At 42.6% G+C, this 15,756-nt stretch overlaps 2 protein-coding genes across 3 annotated transcripts in view; both read left to right on the plus strand.

Moving 5' to 3' along the window:
- The window catches only part of Hsdl2 (hydroxysteroid dehydrogenase like 2), a 38,919-nt gene extending 37,682 nt beyond the window's left edge, over window positions 1-1,237 (plus strand). Inside the window, exon 11 of the mRNA XM_028780020.1 lies at window positions 185-1,237. Coding sequence (XP_028635853.1) covers window positions 185-297 — 113 coding nt within the window. The 3' untranslated portion in view covers window positions 298-1,237. The remainder of the gene's footprint in view (window positions 1-184) is intronic.
- Window positions 1,238-9,617: 8,380 nt separating this feature from the next.
- Kiaa1958 (KIAA1958 ortholog) overlaps window positions 9,618-15,756 on the plus strand; it is a 139,643-nt gene continuing 133,504 nt past the window's right edge. Inside the window, exon 1 of one of the 2 annotated variants that reach the window (XM_028779949.1) lies at window positions 9,618-9,891. The gene's annotated coding sequence lies outside the window, so the exon portion shown is untranslated. The remainder of the gene's footprint in view (window positions 9,892-15,756) is intronic. The other variant, XM_028779948.1, reaches the window with a different exon arrangement.

Genomic DNA, 15,756 nt, shown 5'->3' on the forward strand with positions numbered 1-15,756 from the left:
GGGTACTGGTAACATCCGAGTCAGGAAGTGAGATTCCCTAGATAGCAATATGAAGTACTGTGTAGACATCTCTGTGCTCTGGGATTTATGTAACTCTGAGAATTCTTCCTAGAGTGTGTGTTCTTTAAGTAGCATATTCCTTAGGACACTAATGCTGCTTTCTCTGTCTCATTTCTCATTTTAGGTAAATTAAAGCCAACCATGGCATTTATGTCAGGAAAGTTGAAGATTAAAGGAAACTTGGCCCTAGCAATCAAATTGGAGAAGCTAATGACCCACATGAATTCCAGACTGTGAAGGACAGGAAGTACAACTTTGACTCTTCTCCTCAGAAGTTAAAAAGCTTAGCAGTTAGAAATCTGTTGCTTCCCCCACTGTCTTATAAGGACATATAAGTTTGTTCTGGAAAAAAAGTAGAATTTCTGTATCTATAAGACTTGAAATTGTAACTAAAACAACTAACCAATCAAGTACAAGTTTAATTAAGTGATATCCTAATATATTGTGGTTTTTTCCCAATTTCCCCCTCTATGCCTTTATTTCATTCATTGCCTTCTTGCAGAAAAGCATGTATCATGAACAACCAATTGGTATCAAGCAGTAAAATTAGCTGTTTACAAAACTTCTTATGTAAAATGAAGCTACTTTATCTTCACAAAGACAGTTGGGTGAGGGACTTCAGTATCATTTCTTTCTGTAGCCCTGACTGGCTTGGAACTCACCCTGTAGACCAGGCTGGCCTTGAACTCACAGAGATCTGCCTGCCTCTGCCTCCTGAGTGCTTGGATTGAAGATGTGCCCCACCACTACTGGCTTTTTTTTTTTAAGGACTTTTGTCTTGCCTAGCAGTGTTTTATAGACTTCAGTGCATAATACCTGCAGGCAGAATTTTGTTTAACTTAGAAGCATTTTATATTATTGATACTATTCTTGCTATCTTAAAATTTTCAGCTTTTCCCTTTTTTTTCCAAATGAGTTAACCCAACTGGCCTTAAACTCAGGTTAGTCCTCCTGCCTCAGCTTTCTTAGTGCTGTTATTATAGATATGAGACACAATGCCTGGCTTTATTGAGTTTTCAAGTGCTAACATACAAAACTATAATTAATGTGCCTTATGTGTATGCCTTATGCCCTGCAGTAGTTAGATCTACTCATTACCTTTAGCAGCTTCTGAAAAACAGAGTCTTTAAATCATGTTATCTTCAAATAAAGGTGAATTTATCTCTTTTTTCCATTCTATGTGCCTTTTATTTCTTTTTTCTCATCATATTGCACTGACCCACCAATATAATGGTGAATACTAATGGTAAGAACAGATACCCCAATCTGAGGGATAAAGTAAGACCTGCCTCAAAAATAGAACAATACAAAACAAAACCAATTTTATCTAATACAAAAATCACTATGTAATTTATTCACTAAATGTATAATACAATGTTTCCCTCCTAGAGTTAAGCGACCATCATCACAATAAATTAGAATCTTTAAAAAAATTACCTTTTCCTCTCTCTCTATCCCTTCTTTTTTATCCTGTGTGGAGTCAGTGAATGACTTTTGAAGACTCAGTTCTCACCTTCCACTGTGTGGGTCCTCAGGATTGTACTCAGGTCATCAAGCTTAGAGGCAAGTGCCTTTACCTACTGAGCCATATTGCAGGCCCCAATCAGAATGTTTTATCACCCTCCCCAAACATATACTTTAATATATGTCCCCCACTAACAAAAGATTTCAGTCCTATGCAACTTCCTCTTGCTACTGACTCACCTGTTCTGGACATCCGTGGAGAGTCACACTTCATCACTTTGCTAATAGGCTTCCTTCGCTTGGTGTAATATTCTCCAGGTTTATTCATGCCATATAGATGTCAAATTTTGTTTGATATATTTGTTACATTGACATGCATTTGGGGGTTTGACATAAGTTACTGGAACCCTGTTGTGCCCTATCACCTTTGGCTGACTCAAACCTTTCCTTCTCAGGAATTCATGCCAGGTATAATGGTTCTGCTAAAATTCTGCTATAGTGGTTTATGATATAGTCCACTTGTTTTTCATACCCATGACTCAAACCAAACATACTTGACAGCTACTAATCAAAATTAAAACAAAAACAACAAACCTAATAGAACACCATCATAGAGTCTTGGAAAAAAAATTCTTTGCTAATGTTTTCAAAAACCACCCAATCTGTAACCTGTGCTTGGACCTAATGAACAAACATGGTACCAAAGATATAATTTCTTTTTAAAATTTACTTAATTTCATGTTTATGAGTACTGTATACATGTGTACCATGAGTGTGCACCATACAGGCAGGCATGGTGCAGGAGGAGCTGGGGGTTCCTGGAACAAGTTACTGATGGTTATGAGTCACCATGTAGGTGCTGGAACCAATCATAGGTCTTTTGCGTGAACAATAAGAGCCCTTCACCACTGAGCCATTCTTCAGCCCCAATTTCATTTCTTTCTGACTCTTTCTTGGCCACTAGAGTTAAGTGTCCTGCTCTCTCCAAATGTGTTAGCCACCTGTCAGCACCTCTAACCTTCTTGGTTATATACCTAGAAGTTTTGCAGTGCTATATGGTATGTTTACTTAACCTTTGGCAGAATTGCCATTTCCAAAGTTCATAGCTCCCTTCAATCCCACTGGCACCAACGTGGAGTTCTCCTACCCCACATCTTCGTCAGAGAGCATTTTCTGCCTTTGTCATATTCATCTTAGTGGATGCATACTTGCCATGTGTCTTAGTTAGGGATTTACTGTTGTGAACAGACACCATGATCATGGCAACTCTTATAAGGACAATATTTAGTTGGGGCTGGCTTACAGGTTCAGAGGTTCAGTCCATTACCATCAAGGTGGGGGCATGACAGCACCCAGGCAGGCATGGTACTGGAGGATCTGAGAGTTCTACATCTTCATCTGAAGGCTGCTAGGAGAAGACTGGCTTCCAGGCAGCTAGGACTAAGGTATCAACACCCACCCATGTCCACAGTGTCACACCTACCCCAACAAGACCACACCTCCAAATAGTGCTCTCCCTGATCAAGCATATTCAAACTACCACATTCCACTCCCTGGCTCCCATAGATTTGTTCAAACACTTGAGTCTATGGGGGCCATACCTAGCCATAGCATAATAAAAAATACATTTAGTTCAACTTCCAAAGTCCCCATAATCTACAGCAGTCTCAATGTTAAAAGTCCAAATTTCAAAGTCTCTTCTGAGATCCATCCAATTATAGTACTTCCCAAAGTAATACAGGAAACCAGCTGGGCAAATTCCAAACTGCATCTTCATGTCTGATGTCAAAGCACTCTTCAGATCTCCACTCCTTTTTCATCTTTGTTGACTGCAACGAAGTTCTTTCTCCTGGGCTAGTTCCACTCCCTGTTAGCTTTCCTCAGCAGATAGACCTCTGTTATCTTTAACATCTTGAGGTCTCCAAGGCAACTTCAGTGTTACAGCTTCTTGTTCCAGTGTCTGGGATCCACACATGGGATCCTCCAAAGGGCTTGGGTCGCTTCTCCAGCTCTGGCTTCTGTAGCAATCTAAGCTCTGGTTGACTTCATTCCACTGCTGCTGCTGTTCTTGGTGATAATCCCATGTTACATCTCCAATACTCTGGGGTCTTCTCCTGCAACTAAGCTTCACCAATAGCCTCTCATAGGCTGTCTTCATGGTGTCAAGCCTCAACTCCTTTGTATGACTCCTTCAGTCCTGGGCCATCAATAACAACTGAAGCTGCACCTTCATCAGTGGCCTTTTCTGGCCTCTCACAGTGCCAAGCCTCAGTGGCTCTTTATGACCCCTTCAAAACTAGTACTACCTGGGTGACTTTTACATATTATCAAGTCCAGCTGCAGCATGAGGTACAGCCTTGGCTATCTCTGGAACACAGCTTTTTTGTGATCTCAGAAAATACTTCCCAGAAGATTTCACCTCGGTGATGCTGGTCTCTTCTTAATCACTGCTTTCTTAGCTCCAGTTAACCAGCATCAATTGTCACAGTAGTCCCGTCTATTCTGGATCAAAAGCCAGAGCCACATGCCTGAAGCTGCCAGGTTCTGCTGCTTGCTGGGGCTGGAACATGGTCCCCCTTATTCTATTACCAGCTTTCTGTTTTCCAACTTCTTCACTGCCTAAACTTGGTCTGTCAGGGAACTTGCTCTGTAGATTGTCCTTGAACTCAGACAGCTGCATGGCTCTGTCTCCTGAATGCTGGGATTAAAAGTGTGTACCACCATGCCTGTATTTAAGCTTTTCTTCACCTAGAATTTGTTCTGTCCCAGGCTGGCCTTGAACTCCAAGATCTGCTTGGCTTTGTTTCCTGGAATTAAAGTTGTGTACAACCATGACTGAACCTAAACTTAGCTGGGTGGGATCTTGTCCCAAAATCCCACTCCCTTAATCTGTTACCTCCTAGAACATAGGATTCAGCTCCATTCTATTTCCTAGTGCCCCTTGAATACTTAAACCATTTATTTTATAGTTTTTCCTTTCTCAGCTTGCTCTTGTTCATTAAAATGCTCTTCGGAAGAGTGAACTTTAGTAATCACGGAATCATGTGACAGAATTTATAGCAGGCTGTTTTGAGACTTCCTTTTTCAAAGCAATTACTCTAAATCTCTTCACCTCAGTCTCAGGCATAATCTTTGGCAATGGCAGAAAGCAGTCACATTCTTCACCAAAATACCACAAAAACAGTCTCTATGCCACATACTGAAATTCTTCACTGAAACCTCTTGGGCCTGGTATGCCCAAGTTCGAATCACTCTCAGCAACAAACTTTTCCATATTTCTACTAGGATAGCCCATTAAGCCCCACTTAAAGGATTCCACTGCCTTCCAAATCCAAAGTTCCCAAATCCATATTCTACCAAACAAAAGCATAGTCAGGCCTATCACAGCACAGTTCCACTCCTGGTACCAACTTCTGTCTTAGTTAAAGTTTTACTGCTGTGAACAGACACCATGATCATGGCGACTCTTATAAGGATAACATTTAATTGGGACTGGCTTACAGGTTCAGAGGTTCAGTCCATTATCTTCAAGGTGGGGGCATGGCAGCACCCAGGCAGGCATGGTACTGGAGGATCTGAGAGTTCTATATCTTCATCTGAAGGCTGCTAGGAGAAGACTGGCTTCCAGACAGCTAGGACTAAGGTATTAAAACCCACAGCGACACACCTACCTCAACAAGGCCACATCTTCAAATAGTGCCACACTCCCTGGGCCAAGCATATTCAGACTGTCACAGCATCCTATTGTGGTTTTGGTTTATATGTCCCCAGTGGGCTCTATTTGATTATTTTAAAATCCTAATGTGTACTAAAAGCCTCCATTCTGTCATTCTTGATCGTATTAATCACAGCTATTCTAAGGGTTCTATCTATTGACCAGGACATCTGGGACATATGTATATGTTTTGACTGTCCTCTTTTTCATTTTGGTTCTTAATAATTTTTCTTGTCATATATGTAATGCCAGATATTATGTATTAACTTTTTTTTAAAAAAAGCTCCTCCACCAAAGATTTATTTTTCGCAGACAGAATATTGGAGCTTCATCAACCAGTGATGAAAGTAGTTCAAGGCTCAGTTGTAGGCACTGATGGGACCAATTTGATCTGATTTTTCTCAAGACAATCTGGTTCATAAACAACCTCAGTTGAGACACTGAGGTGTTTAACCAGGACCACCTTCCTATTTAATAACTTTGTCCAGTAGTGGCTTAGTTGGGTTACTATTGCTGTGACAAAGCACCAAAAGCAAGTTGGGGAATAAAGCATTTATTTGGCTTACATTTCCACATCACAGTTTATCAGGACAGGAACTCAAGCAGGGCAGGAATCCGGAGGCAGGAGCTGATGCAGAAACCATGGAGGGGTGCTGTTTATTGGCTTGCTCCCCATGACTTGTTCAGCCTGCTTTCCTCCAGAACCTGGGACCACCAGATCAGGGATGGCACCACCATAGTAGGCTGAACCTTCCACATCAATCACTAATTAAGAAAGTTTCTCACAAGCTTGTCTCCAACCCAGTCCTATGGAAGCATTATCTCAATTGAGGTTACCTCCTCAGAGATGACCCCAGCTTGTGTGAAGTTGACATACAACTATCCAGTACCACAGCTAACGATACCTTTTACAATGTTTTCTGTAGCAGTTTCTTTTCATTGCTTGTTCTTTGTTGCTGTTGTTGTTTGTCCCTTGTTTTGTAGGTAAGGAATCCACAAGTGCTTTGGGGCAAATTGGCATATAGAATGACTATTTTTAATAGCAAATACATACAGTTATTTGTGGCAAAAGTAGAATATAAAATTTAGTTTCTTACTCACTTTTAGTATATATTGGGTGTGCTAAATATATTTAATTTTATTTTTTGAGACAAGGTTTCTCTGTGTAGCCCTGGCTATCCAGGAACTCAGTTGCTAGCCTCTGCCACCCAAGTGCTGGGGTTAAAAATGTACCACCACTGCCTAATTTTATTTAAATCTACATGCCACTGTTGGCAGAGCTATCTAATCTGTGATACCTGTGAATGCAACCCAACAAAATAGTAAACTAACTTAAAACAGTATGATATTTGCTTTTCATTAAATATTTTTTATATTTTTTTTTGTTTTTGTTTTTCGAGACAAGGTTTCTCTGTGTAGCCCTGGCTGTCCTGGAACTCACTCTGTAGACCAGGCTTGCCTTGAACTCAGAAATCCGCCTGCCTCTGCCTCCCAACTTCTGGGATTAAAGGCGTGCACCACCACTGCCCAGCCATTTATATTTCTTATTTATGTGTGTGTATCTGCGTATGTATGTTTTGGTGTGATTAGCTCCCTTGGAGGGGAGTTATGGGTGTTGTGAGCCATAGGATAGAGGTGCTTAGAATTAAGCCTGGGTCTTCTGGAAGAGGAGGAAGAATTCATCACCACTACACCCTCTCCTGCCCTGAGATTTGCATTTTTAATATTTACTTTGTGTGTTTCCTGTGTGGTATGCATGCAGAGGTCCGAGGAAAACTGAAAGGGACTGGATCTCTTCCTCCACCGTGTAGGTTAGGGATTGACTCAGGTTGCCCAGCTTATAGGGAAGCACCTTCACTCACTCACTTAGCCTCAGGGCCCATTATGAGATTTTGTTTTTAATGCCATATGTATGAATGTATATATGTACATGTGTATACATCACACACACACACACACACACACTCTCAATGGTGCATTCTTGAGCATGGACTTTGTAGGTGGTGGTGTGTTGCAGTGTCAATGTTGACTAAGACTGATAGCAGGCCCTATCAGTTCCTTTTTTGCCTTTTCCCATGATTTGGGCAGTGTCAGCTATCCCAGGAACATGGGATCATTTAAAATTTGTCCATTTTTGCTGAATCCAGCATAGGTCTGGTAGGGACAGAATGACATGATTCTGTTGTGCCTTGTTTGAGAGTCCAAAAGACCAACCAGGAACCAACTCTGGGGATGTAATCACATTAGGGTCTTTATTACTCACTGCCAGCCCACAGGACCGTTTGGTGAAGCAGCCTGGAACTCTCATCAGAACAAGGCTTTATAGAAAATGGAAGCAAGTGAGGGAGTGTTCATCCTGGCAAGCATCTAATTGAATGACTATAAACTGACAGGTTGGTGCTCTGAAGCAACACCCTATATAATCACAGTCTGAAGGTACATCTGAAACAATCAGATTAATCTTAGATTAACTGTTGCTAGGAACTAGCTAGGGAGCAACTCTGGCCAAGGACAAGCTGTGGGGTCCTTCCTGGTTCTTGGGCGCAGCTTGGGTTCAGCTGTAAGTCAAGCTCTCAGGTCTTTTTTTTTTTTTTTTTTTTTTTTTAAGATGGAGGCTAATCACAAGATGGACTAGGTTTGGCCTCTCAGTTCCTGCCCCTGGGACAGAGTCAGCAGGTGTGGGCCTCCAGGAGTGCCGATGGCCGTCGTGGGCCTAAGACTTGTTTGTATAATAATGTACATATATTCATGTTCCTCCGAGCAGTGTCCTCCCTGTTAATGTTAATGACTCCATGATAACAGAATTTCTGATTGTACTTGGAAAATCCATGGAGACTGAATACAGCTCTTCTATATTTTTCCCAGGGCATTTGACACCCTCTACTGGCCTGGGAGGACACCAATGGCATCCCTGGTACAAAGATATTCATGCAGACAGAACACCCACATACATAAAAACACTTCCTATAGAATAGTAATGTTTGTAGAGTTCCTAGGACTAACTGAATTAATAACCTACTAAGTGCTTGGCACAAACGTATCTGGTAGGTGCTATGAAAGGGTTTTTTTTTTAACATGAAGCCTTGTCTCAGTAGTGCCATGCTGTGTAGGTAGTTTTCAGTCCCTTGTGTACCAAAGCACCAGTCTAAGAATTTTACTACGGCCCCACTCCCTAGGGGGATGAGTGTGTGGATGCAAAAGTACAGCTCTGAGCTCAGCGAGTCTATTCTTGAGCCAAAAACGAAGGATGGCACAGCAAGACGGATTCAGATTGTCCTGAAAGACATGCTCCACTGTGGAAGCCGTTACCTTAGCTTTTTAAATTAGTTACAGAAGAGATAAAGTCATAAAATCAAGGCATTTACCAAACAGCAGGGACTGCAGGTCGGTGGATTACAGCAAAGTGGGCCAAATTTACAGGTTTTAGGTACTGGTGAGATTTGTAGCTTTTGACTCGGTGGAAGCTAGCAGTCGGCTGACGATACATTTCTTCTTTTTATTATAGCTACTACTATTATTATTTCTAATGGTCATTTTGTTGTTATTATTATTATCATCATTATTTTTAATGGTCGTTTTGCCTGCGTGTATGTCCGTGCACCACTGTGTCAGCACTGAGAGGACTCCACTCCAGACTGTTGTGAGCTACTGCTGGGACTCAAACTTATGTGTTCTGGAAGAGCAGCCAGTGCTCTTAATCACTGAGTTGTCTCTCTAGCCACTGCTAAAAAGACATATTAAAGGTTTTCCTAAGGTCATGAGGGTATTAAGTTTGATGGGTGGGCAATAAATGACTTCCAAAGGAATTAAAAACGCCCAAGATAATTTGGCTGTCTACAACATTTTAACTCTTCACAGTCTTGAAGTTAAATTATTAAGCCTTAATAGAATCTTAAACACCTTGCAATATTCTTTTTTTTTTTCTGAGAATTCCAGTTTATTACAGGTGTGTGGGTGTGATGCGGTGTGGCATTAGGACACTATGGAGTAAGTACACTGTGGGTCCCAGGCCACCTGGCTCAACTCTGGCTGAGATGTCATGTACCTCTAAAGCGATCAAGCTTTGCTTACTTCAAGTGTTTAGATTGAAGTGCGTGGAGACAGGGACAGCCGACACGCGTGGAAAGTGGCAGAGACCGTGGGTTCTGTACCTGTCGGAGCGGCGGGGGTCCTACGGGCTGCGCGCACCGATGGCTGGAGCTTGGCCCGCGCCCCCTTACAGTAGCGAGCGCCGCGGGTCGAGTGCCTTCCGCGGGCGTCGCTACACACTTCCTGTAGGTCCCGCCGCCTGAGGAGCGCTTCCGGTGCCGGCTGAAGCCGGGGTCCGAGCCCCCGCCCCGCCCCTCTCCGGCCCCGCCCCGTGCGGCCCCGCCCCCGCGCTCCAAGCCGGGCGCGCGGAGCCTGGGGCGCACGGAGCGGCGCGCGCCGGTGGCCGAGCCAGTCTGGCGCCCGCGCCCCCACCACACCACCACCGTCACCCACCGCTCAGCCCGCGGGGCACCCTTTCCGCTTCACCGACTCCGGCCCCGGGGCCTCCGGCCGTGGTGCTGCCGCTCTCCGTCCCGCCGTCCCTCCCCGTCCAGCTCGGGCCGCCGGGCTCCCGCAGGCCCCACCGCCCGCGTTCCTATGGACAGACGCACAGACACCTGCAGGTGGGTGAGAGCCGGCGCGGGGCTGGGGAGCACGCGGGCGCGGGGCCTCTTTGTGTGTGGGCGGCCGCTCCGTGACCCTCAGAACCTTCCTTTTGTCTGCTCCGGGCCAGCGAGGCGGGAGGGCGCCAGGGGCGGAGGGGTCTGCGGGTGCAGAGACGGGTGCGCACGGGTTCGCGGCCCGCAGTGTCTTGGCGGGGACTGTCCGTGCGCCGGCGTCACCGAGCCGGGCAGGAGGGCGGGACAGAGGAGGAACGGTCTGCCCAGCTAGTTGCAGAGTCTGAGGCGCCTCGGGGCTCTGCCGGACTAGCTTGGTTGTCGGAGGTACCGGGAGGTGCGTGTGGGGCGTGTAAAGGAACGTGCGGCGCTTTGCTCCCTTATTTATTGTTTCTAACGGAGGAAGTCTTTCTCCCAAAGGCTCCCCTCCAGTCTGAGGCTGCGCACAGTGATTTGTGTTTGTTATCAAATAGATCAAGAAACGTAGTGTCCTGGAGAGAGGAGGTTGAGCTGACCAGCAACACATCAGATCAAACAAACAAAAAATGTTTGTGGTTTTCTTACGGCTGTCTTTAATTTAAAAATTTAAAGATCAGGTAGTGACTTAAATGGAGAAAATCGAACATGGTTGGTTGGTTTAAAAAGAAAAACAAAAACAATTTATTTTTGTTTTGAAGTTTTGGAGTAAAGTTTTTTTCTTATGATCGTTAGGATTATCACTGATAGAGTAGTCTACCTATTAAACGGTCAACTGGAGTGTCATGTAGTGACAGCTTTGACGGGAGGGCTTGCATTAGAGTAAAGCATAATGATAGTCTTTTCATGGAGACTAAAACCTTTGTTTTCCGTTTTAAGATAGGAGTTTTTTTCCTCCCATAGCATAAGAAGAGAACGTGATGTTAGAAGTGATTTTCCCACCGATGTTTCCTTATTTTACACGATGCATTTATATATTCCATGCATACAAACCAAGGAATGGGTTGTTGTATGTTAGATATAGTGTTTTGAAAGGTGGAAGTAGTAGCTCTGATTTTTCTTGTTTGATTAGCTGGCTAACTTCGGGAACAGTTGCTATGTATTCATAAATGATCAAATAATAAATGAAGTCCAGTAAGCATTCGTAAGATTCATTTCACAGACTCAACATTTTTTATGTAGGTGTGGGGTTATACCCTATGTTAATCTGTTTGTTCCTCACTTCTAGAAACTTTATTTTTGTCTACTGTGAGAATTCATATTGACATATATAAGTCTGACTATTACCTGGGAGTGGTTTTTGTTTTTAATAGTTTTGAGGAGCATTAAACAGCCATTTGGAGAAAATGGACAATTCCTTTAAAAAATTAAATTTGAAGGGAAAATTCTATGGTATGAAAGGTCCTTAAATTTTTATTAAGTTGTTACAAATTTAAGAAAAAATGCAATTCAATGTACTCTTATTCAAGTACCCTATTTTTCACATAAAAGAATTTAATATGCTTAAAATAGTGACTTTTTTGTGAGAGAAAAATTTACCCTAGATTCCTGTCCCAGTTACATTAGATTAACGATATTGTATACTGAATTTTTATGTTATCAGACTACACATTTATACATGCTTGATGTCTAGAAGCAGCTTCATCTACAGTAGTTGATCAGGTTTTGTTGTGACTTCCGGTCTAGATTAGGTAAATGGATTTAAGCTACACAGAGGGACAGAGCTTAGTGTGTAGCTCTGTCCAGTCCACCCTGGCCTAAACCTTTCCGCCCTCCCTTATAGATAGCTTAAAGAGGAGTCTTGAATTAGGTCTGGTCTTATCAGGAACAGGGAGTTCTAGAACAGCATCAGAGTTGCAGTTCTTCGGCACTGGTTGAAATACTCAAGACAGGCTAGCAAACTGAATAGCTTGTTTGTGTATTTATTAGACCGTCAGTGGCAGCGATAAGACAGTAACAAAGCATCTCTGTGAAATGGGGGAGAAGTTAACAGTGCCTGGGTTGTGCTGGGAATGCCTTGGGTCAGCACATAGTGCCTTTATCCGTGCTGCCTGAGAGATAATACCTTGCCTTTTCATTTCTTTTTGACTGGTATAGTGTAATCAGAAGCATTCCAGAGTGGCTTATATACTTTTTACTTATTTCCCATTTGGTCAGTTGGTGTCTATGAGGGCACATAAATTAATTTTTTGTCCTGATTTTTTTTTAAACCTTACAACAAGTAAATGCTCCTTGCAGAAAATTTGTGTCAATTGGCCTTTAAAATGAAGTTGCCATTTAGCTGTTTTTTTGTTTTCCTAAGCAACACTAAGCTGTCCTCAGTTAAGTCTGGGAGACTTAAAAGTCTACAGGCTTTTTCAGTACTTTCCTATGCTTGGTACTAGCATAGTAAAATAGAAAACTAGGAGGTAACAGATTTGCTCTTTAGAGACCTGTGACTTTTCATTTTATCCTGTCCTTTTTCTATGACTTGTTCTTTCCTGTGACAACTTTTGGTTGTGATTGTGTCATGTCTTGCCTGTATTGTCCCCAGCCTCTCCCACCCAGCCTGGTGAGAGGTGTGATAGGAACTGCTCCTGGCAAGTTTTGTCATTTTGCACTAAGCACAAGCCCATGCTGCTTGCTGACATGCAGAATTCATTCTTGGATTGATGTCCTGGTACCAGATGTATGAGACTGGCTCTCAAGAAGCTTTCCCTCCTAAATACTGTCAAGTAAAGAAGCTGAAGATTGGAGAGGAGCCATTTATTTGGAACAGTTCATTTTATGACAGTTTGTGTTTAGAAAGAAACCTGCTCATAATATTTACTTGAAAGATCTACACAGTACCCAAAGAAGCCCCACAGGTTCCCCCCCCCCTTTAAGTTTCCACAGAGCTTGGCTGTTCTGTGATACTTCTTGAGTTTGCTTCTGATTAGTTGATTTATGGACTTTATTTACCAGCATGATTGGAGAATTCTTTGGCTAGTCTGAAATTGCACTCTGTCTGTGCTCTGGTCGGTTTCCTAGGAAACAAATGTACTGCATAGATTCCATAATGAGGACTGTGGTTGGCTAGTGACTGTGTAAATTCTCTTGTTTGGTAAAGCTTAGTCTCAAATTCAAATAAAGGTCAAGAAAGCAAAAGTAGCTAAAATGCAGATTTGGGGATTTTTCGTATCCAGTGCCAACACTGTTTTAACAGGCTTCTCTGGAGAAAGGCAAGTTCCCCAGCAGTGTTCATTTGTTTTGCAAAGTCTTACACTTGAAACAGTTCTTGGTATCTCACACCAGAGATGCTGGTAGCTGAAGTGACAACAGCAGTGTATTTCAGAAACGTGGTTGTACTCTCCCAAATCATGTAGACAACAAAGGGGCAGAGTGTAGAACATCAGAAATATTATTATACTTAGAAGGTAGTAACATGTATATTTCAAAAAAATTATGCAACTTCACATGAAATCGAACTTTAAAAACTTAAAAGTATTAGAGAAACTTCTAAAAAAAATACATTAAAATCATATCATACACTAATGTATTTATAATCCAGGTGTTTTTTTTCTACTGATCTGTCTGAACTTTGCCCAGAACTGCAAGTTAGAGACCGACTTTCTTCCCTTCCTTACTCCCCTCTGGAACTTTGGCTTCTGAGGCTCTAGATACAGGATGAAAAGCAAAGATAGTCCAGTTGCTGCTAGGCAAAAGAAAGACAAGAAGCTTACAGAGAACCAGACCTCCTCTAAAACCACCGAGGATGTCTTTTTTTAGTCTGTCTTTCTTTCTTTCTCCTTCCTTCCTTCCTTCCTTCCTTCCTTCCTTCCTTCCTTCTTTCTTTCTTTCTTTCTTTCTTTCTTTCTGCTCTACAAAGTGAATTCAGGGACAGCCAGTGTTAAAAAGAAAAAGACTTAAATCTAAGTCACAGGTAAGGATGTTTGTGAATAGTTGTTCTGCTAGGACATGGCCTCTGTCTATACAGCTTTCCTGATAGCATCAGACTGTGGGTGGCTTGAACAGGAGTTTCTTTTCTGATAATCCTTCATGGTAGAAGCATGAGGTCTGGGTTTCTGCATGGTTGGGTTCTTCTTCTTCTTCTTTTTTTTTTTTTTTTGGTTTTTCGAGACAGGGTTTCTCTGTGTAGTTCTGGCTGTCCTGGAACTCACTCTGTAGACCAGGCTGGCCTCAAACTCAGAAATCCGCCTGCCTCTGCCTCCCAAGTGCTGGGATTAAAGGTGTGCGCCACCACTGCCCAGCGGTTGGGTTCTTCTGAGGTTTCCTTGGATTGGTTTCCTTCTGCCTGTCTATGTCTTTATTTCATAAAGACATCAATCATTAGAAGGATTATATAGATTAGACTACCTATATGATTTCATTTTACCTTAGTTACTTCTTTTGAAGGCCTTAGCTCCAAAGAGAAGTTACTTTTCTGAGGTGTCCCTGGTTAGGACTTGAAAGATGAATCTGAGGATACAATGTATTCATAGCCCAGCCTGCACTTGTGCTTACTGGGAGCCCTGAGTACATAGTCACTTCATTCTGTTTTGTGATTTCTAGCGATTTTTTTTATATGTATGTGTGTATGCCTGCATGATGTGTACCACATGTGTACAAAGCCTATGGAGGCCAGAGAGGTAGTTGGAGTCCCTAAAATTGGGGTTAATCCATGTGAGTACTAGTTATTAAACACTAGTCCTCTATAAGAGCCGCAAGTGCTCCTAACCACTGAGCCATCTGGCTAGCCCCAGAGTTTACCTTAAAGGAATGGGATGTGCATGTGCTTCTGTGAGTGCGATGCGTGCATACACACACGTGTGGTTTATATGTATGTATGTGTGTGTGTGTGTATGTGCATGTAGATGGACATGAACATGTGGGTACAATTGTATGTGTTCACCTTTGGAGGCCAGAAATTGGTATTGTTTGTCTTCCTCAGTTACTCTGCATCCTTAATTTTTGAGATAGGATTTCTTGCTGAACCGAGAGCTTTTGATTGAGTTTGGCTGGCAGGGCAGTATGCTCCATGACTGTACTGCCTCAGCCTCATCATAGGGACTAGGATACTGCCATGTGCTGTTGTACCTAACTGTTCTGTGAATGATAGGGCTCTGAACTCAGGTCCTCATACTTGCTTTCTCCCTAGTCTTAGGAGTGGATTTTGAGAGGGGTAAAAAATAAGACAGGAGTGTGGCATAAAAAATAAATATAAGTGTAAGATGTTTTACTAGTTACTTTTTATAACAAACTAGTACAGCACAGTACCTTTACAAAGCACAGAGGGTTCTCATAGCAAGGCTATTGGTTCAGCCTCTGGTGTGTGGAGTTTGATGGTAGGCCTTACATTTGAATGACTCTTGAGTGTGTGGCCTAGTCTGTGCTTTTATCATCCTTGCACAGAGGAATGGACCGTTGGCCCAGGGAGAAGCTGATGAAGTGTTTGGTTTTTGTGCTAACTACCAGATCTGCTCCCTGGGCTTCACTGCCAGGGGGATTTCTTTGTGTTGTGACAGCAGTGTTCATTTCTCGTTTGTATACCTTCAGTGTCCAAGTAGTATGTTCATTGAGTCACTTATGTGCCTTCTGGCATGCTGGCACTTTTGATCCTATATTGTACATGGGTTCCATGGGTCAGGGCTGGTGGCCCGCAGGAGCCCTGTGATTACCAAAGCTGTGGGTTGGGTCTTTTTACTCTATTGATTTGTCACTGAGTACCAAGCTCAAATAAGGAGCAATGTATCAACTCTATGGTATTAAAAATAAAGTAGGTAAAGGCTTTATTAAATTCACACTTTTCATATTTGTTATTTTTTTTCTTTCTTTTCTTTCTTTTTTTTTGAACATGAAATGCTTTTTTATAGCATGTTTTACAAGGGGAGGGGTAAGAGGGGCCAGGTGGTGGAAAAGTACAGAATCTTCTTGGCC

Source organism: Grammomys surdaster, unplaced genomic scaffold (assembly GCF_004785775.1).
Source record: "Grammomys surdaster isolate TR1022 unplaced genomic scaffold, NIH_TR_1.0 363, whole genome shotgun sequence".
Lineage (NCBI taxonomy): Eukaryota > Metazoa > Chordata > Mammalia > Rodentia > Muridae > Grammomys > Grammomys surdaster.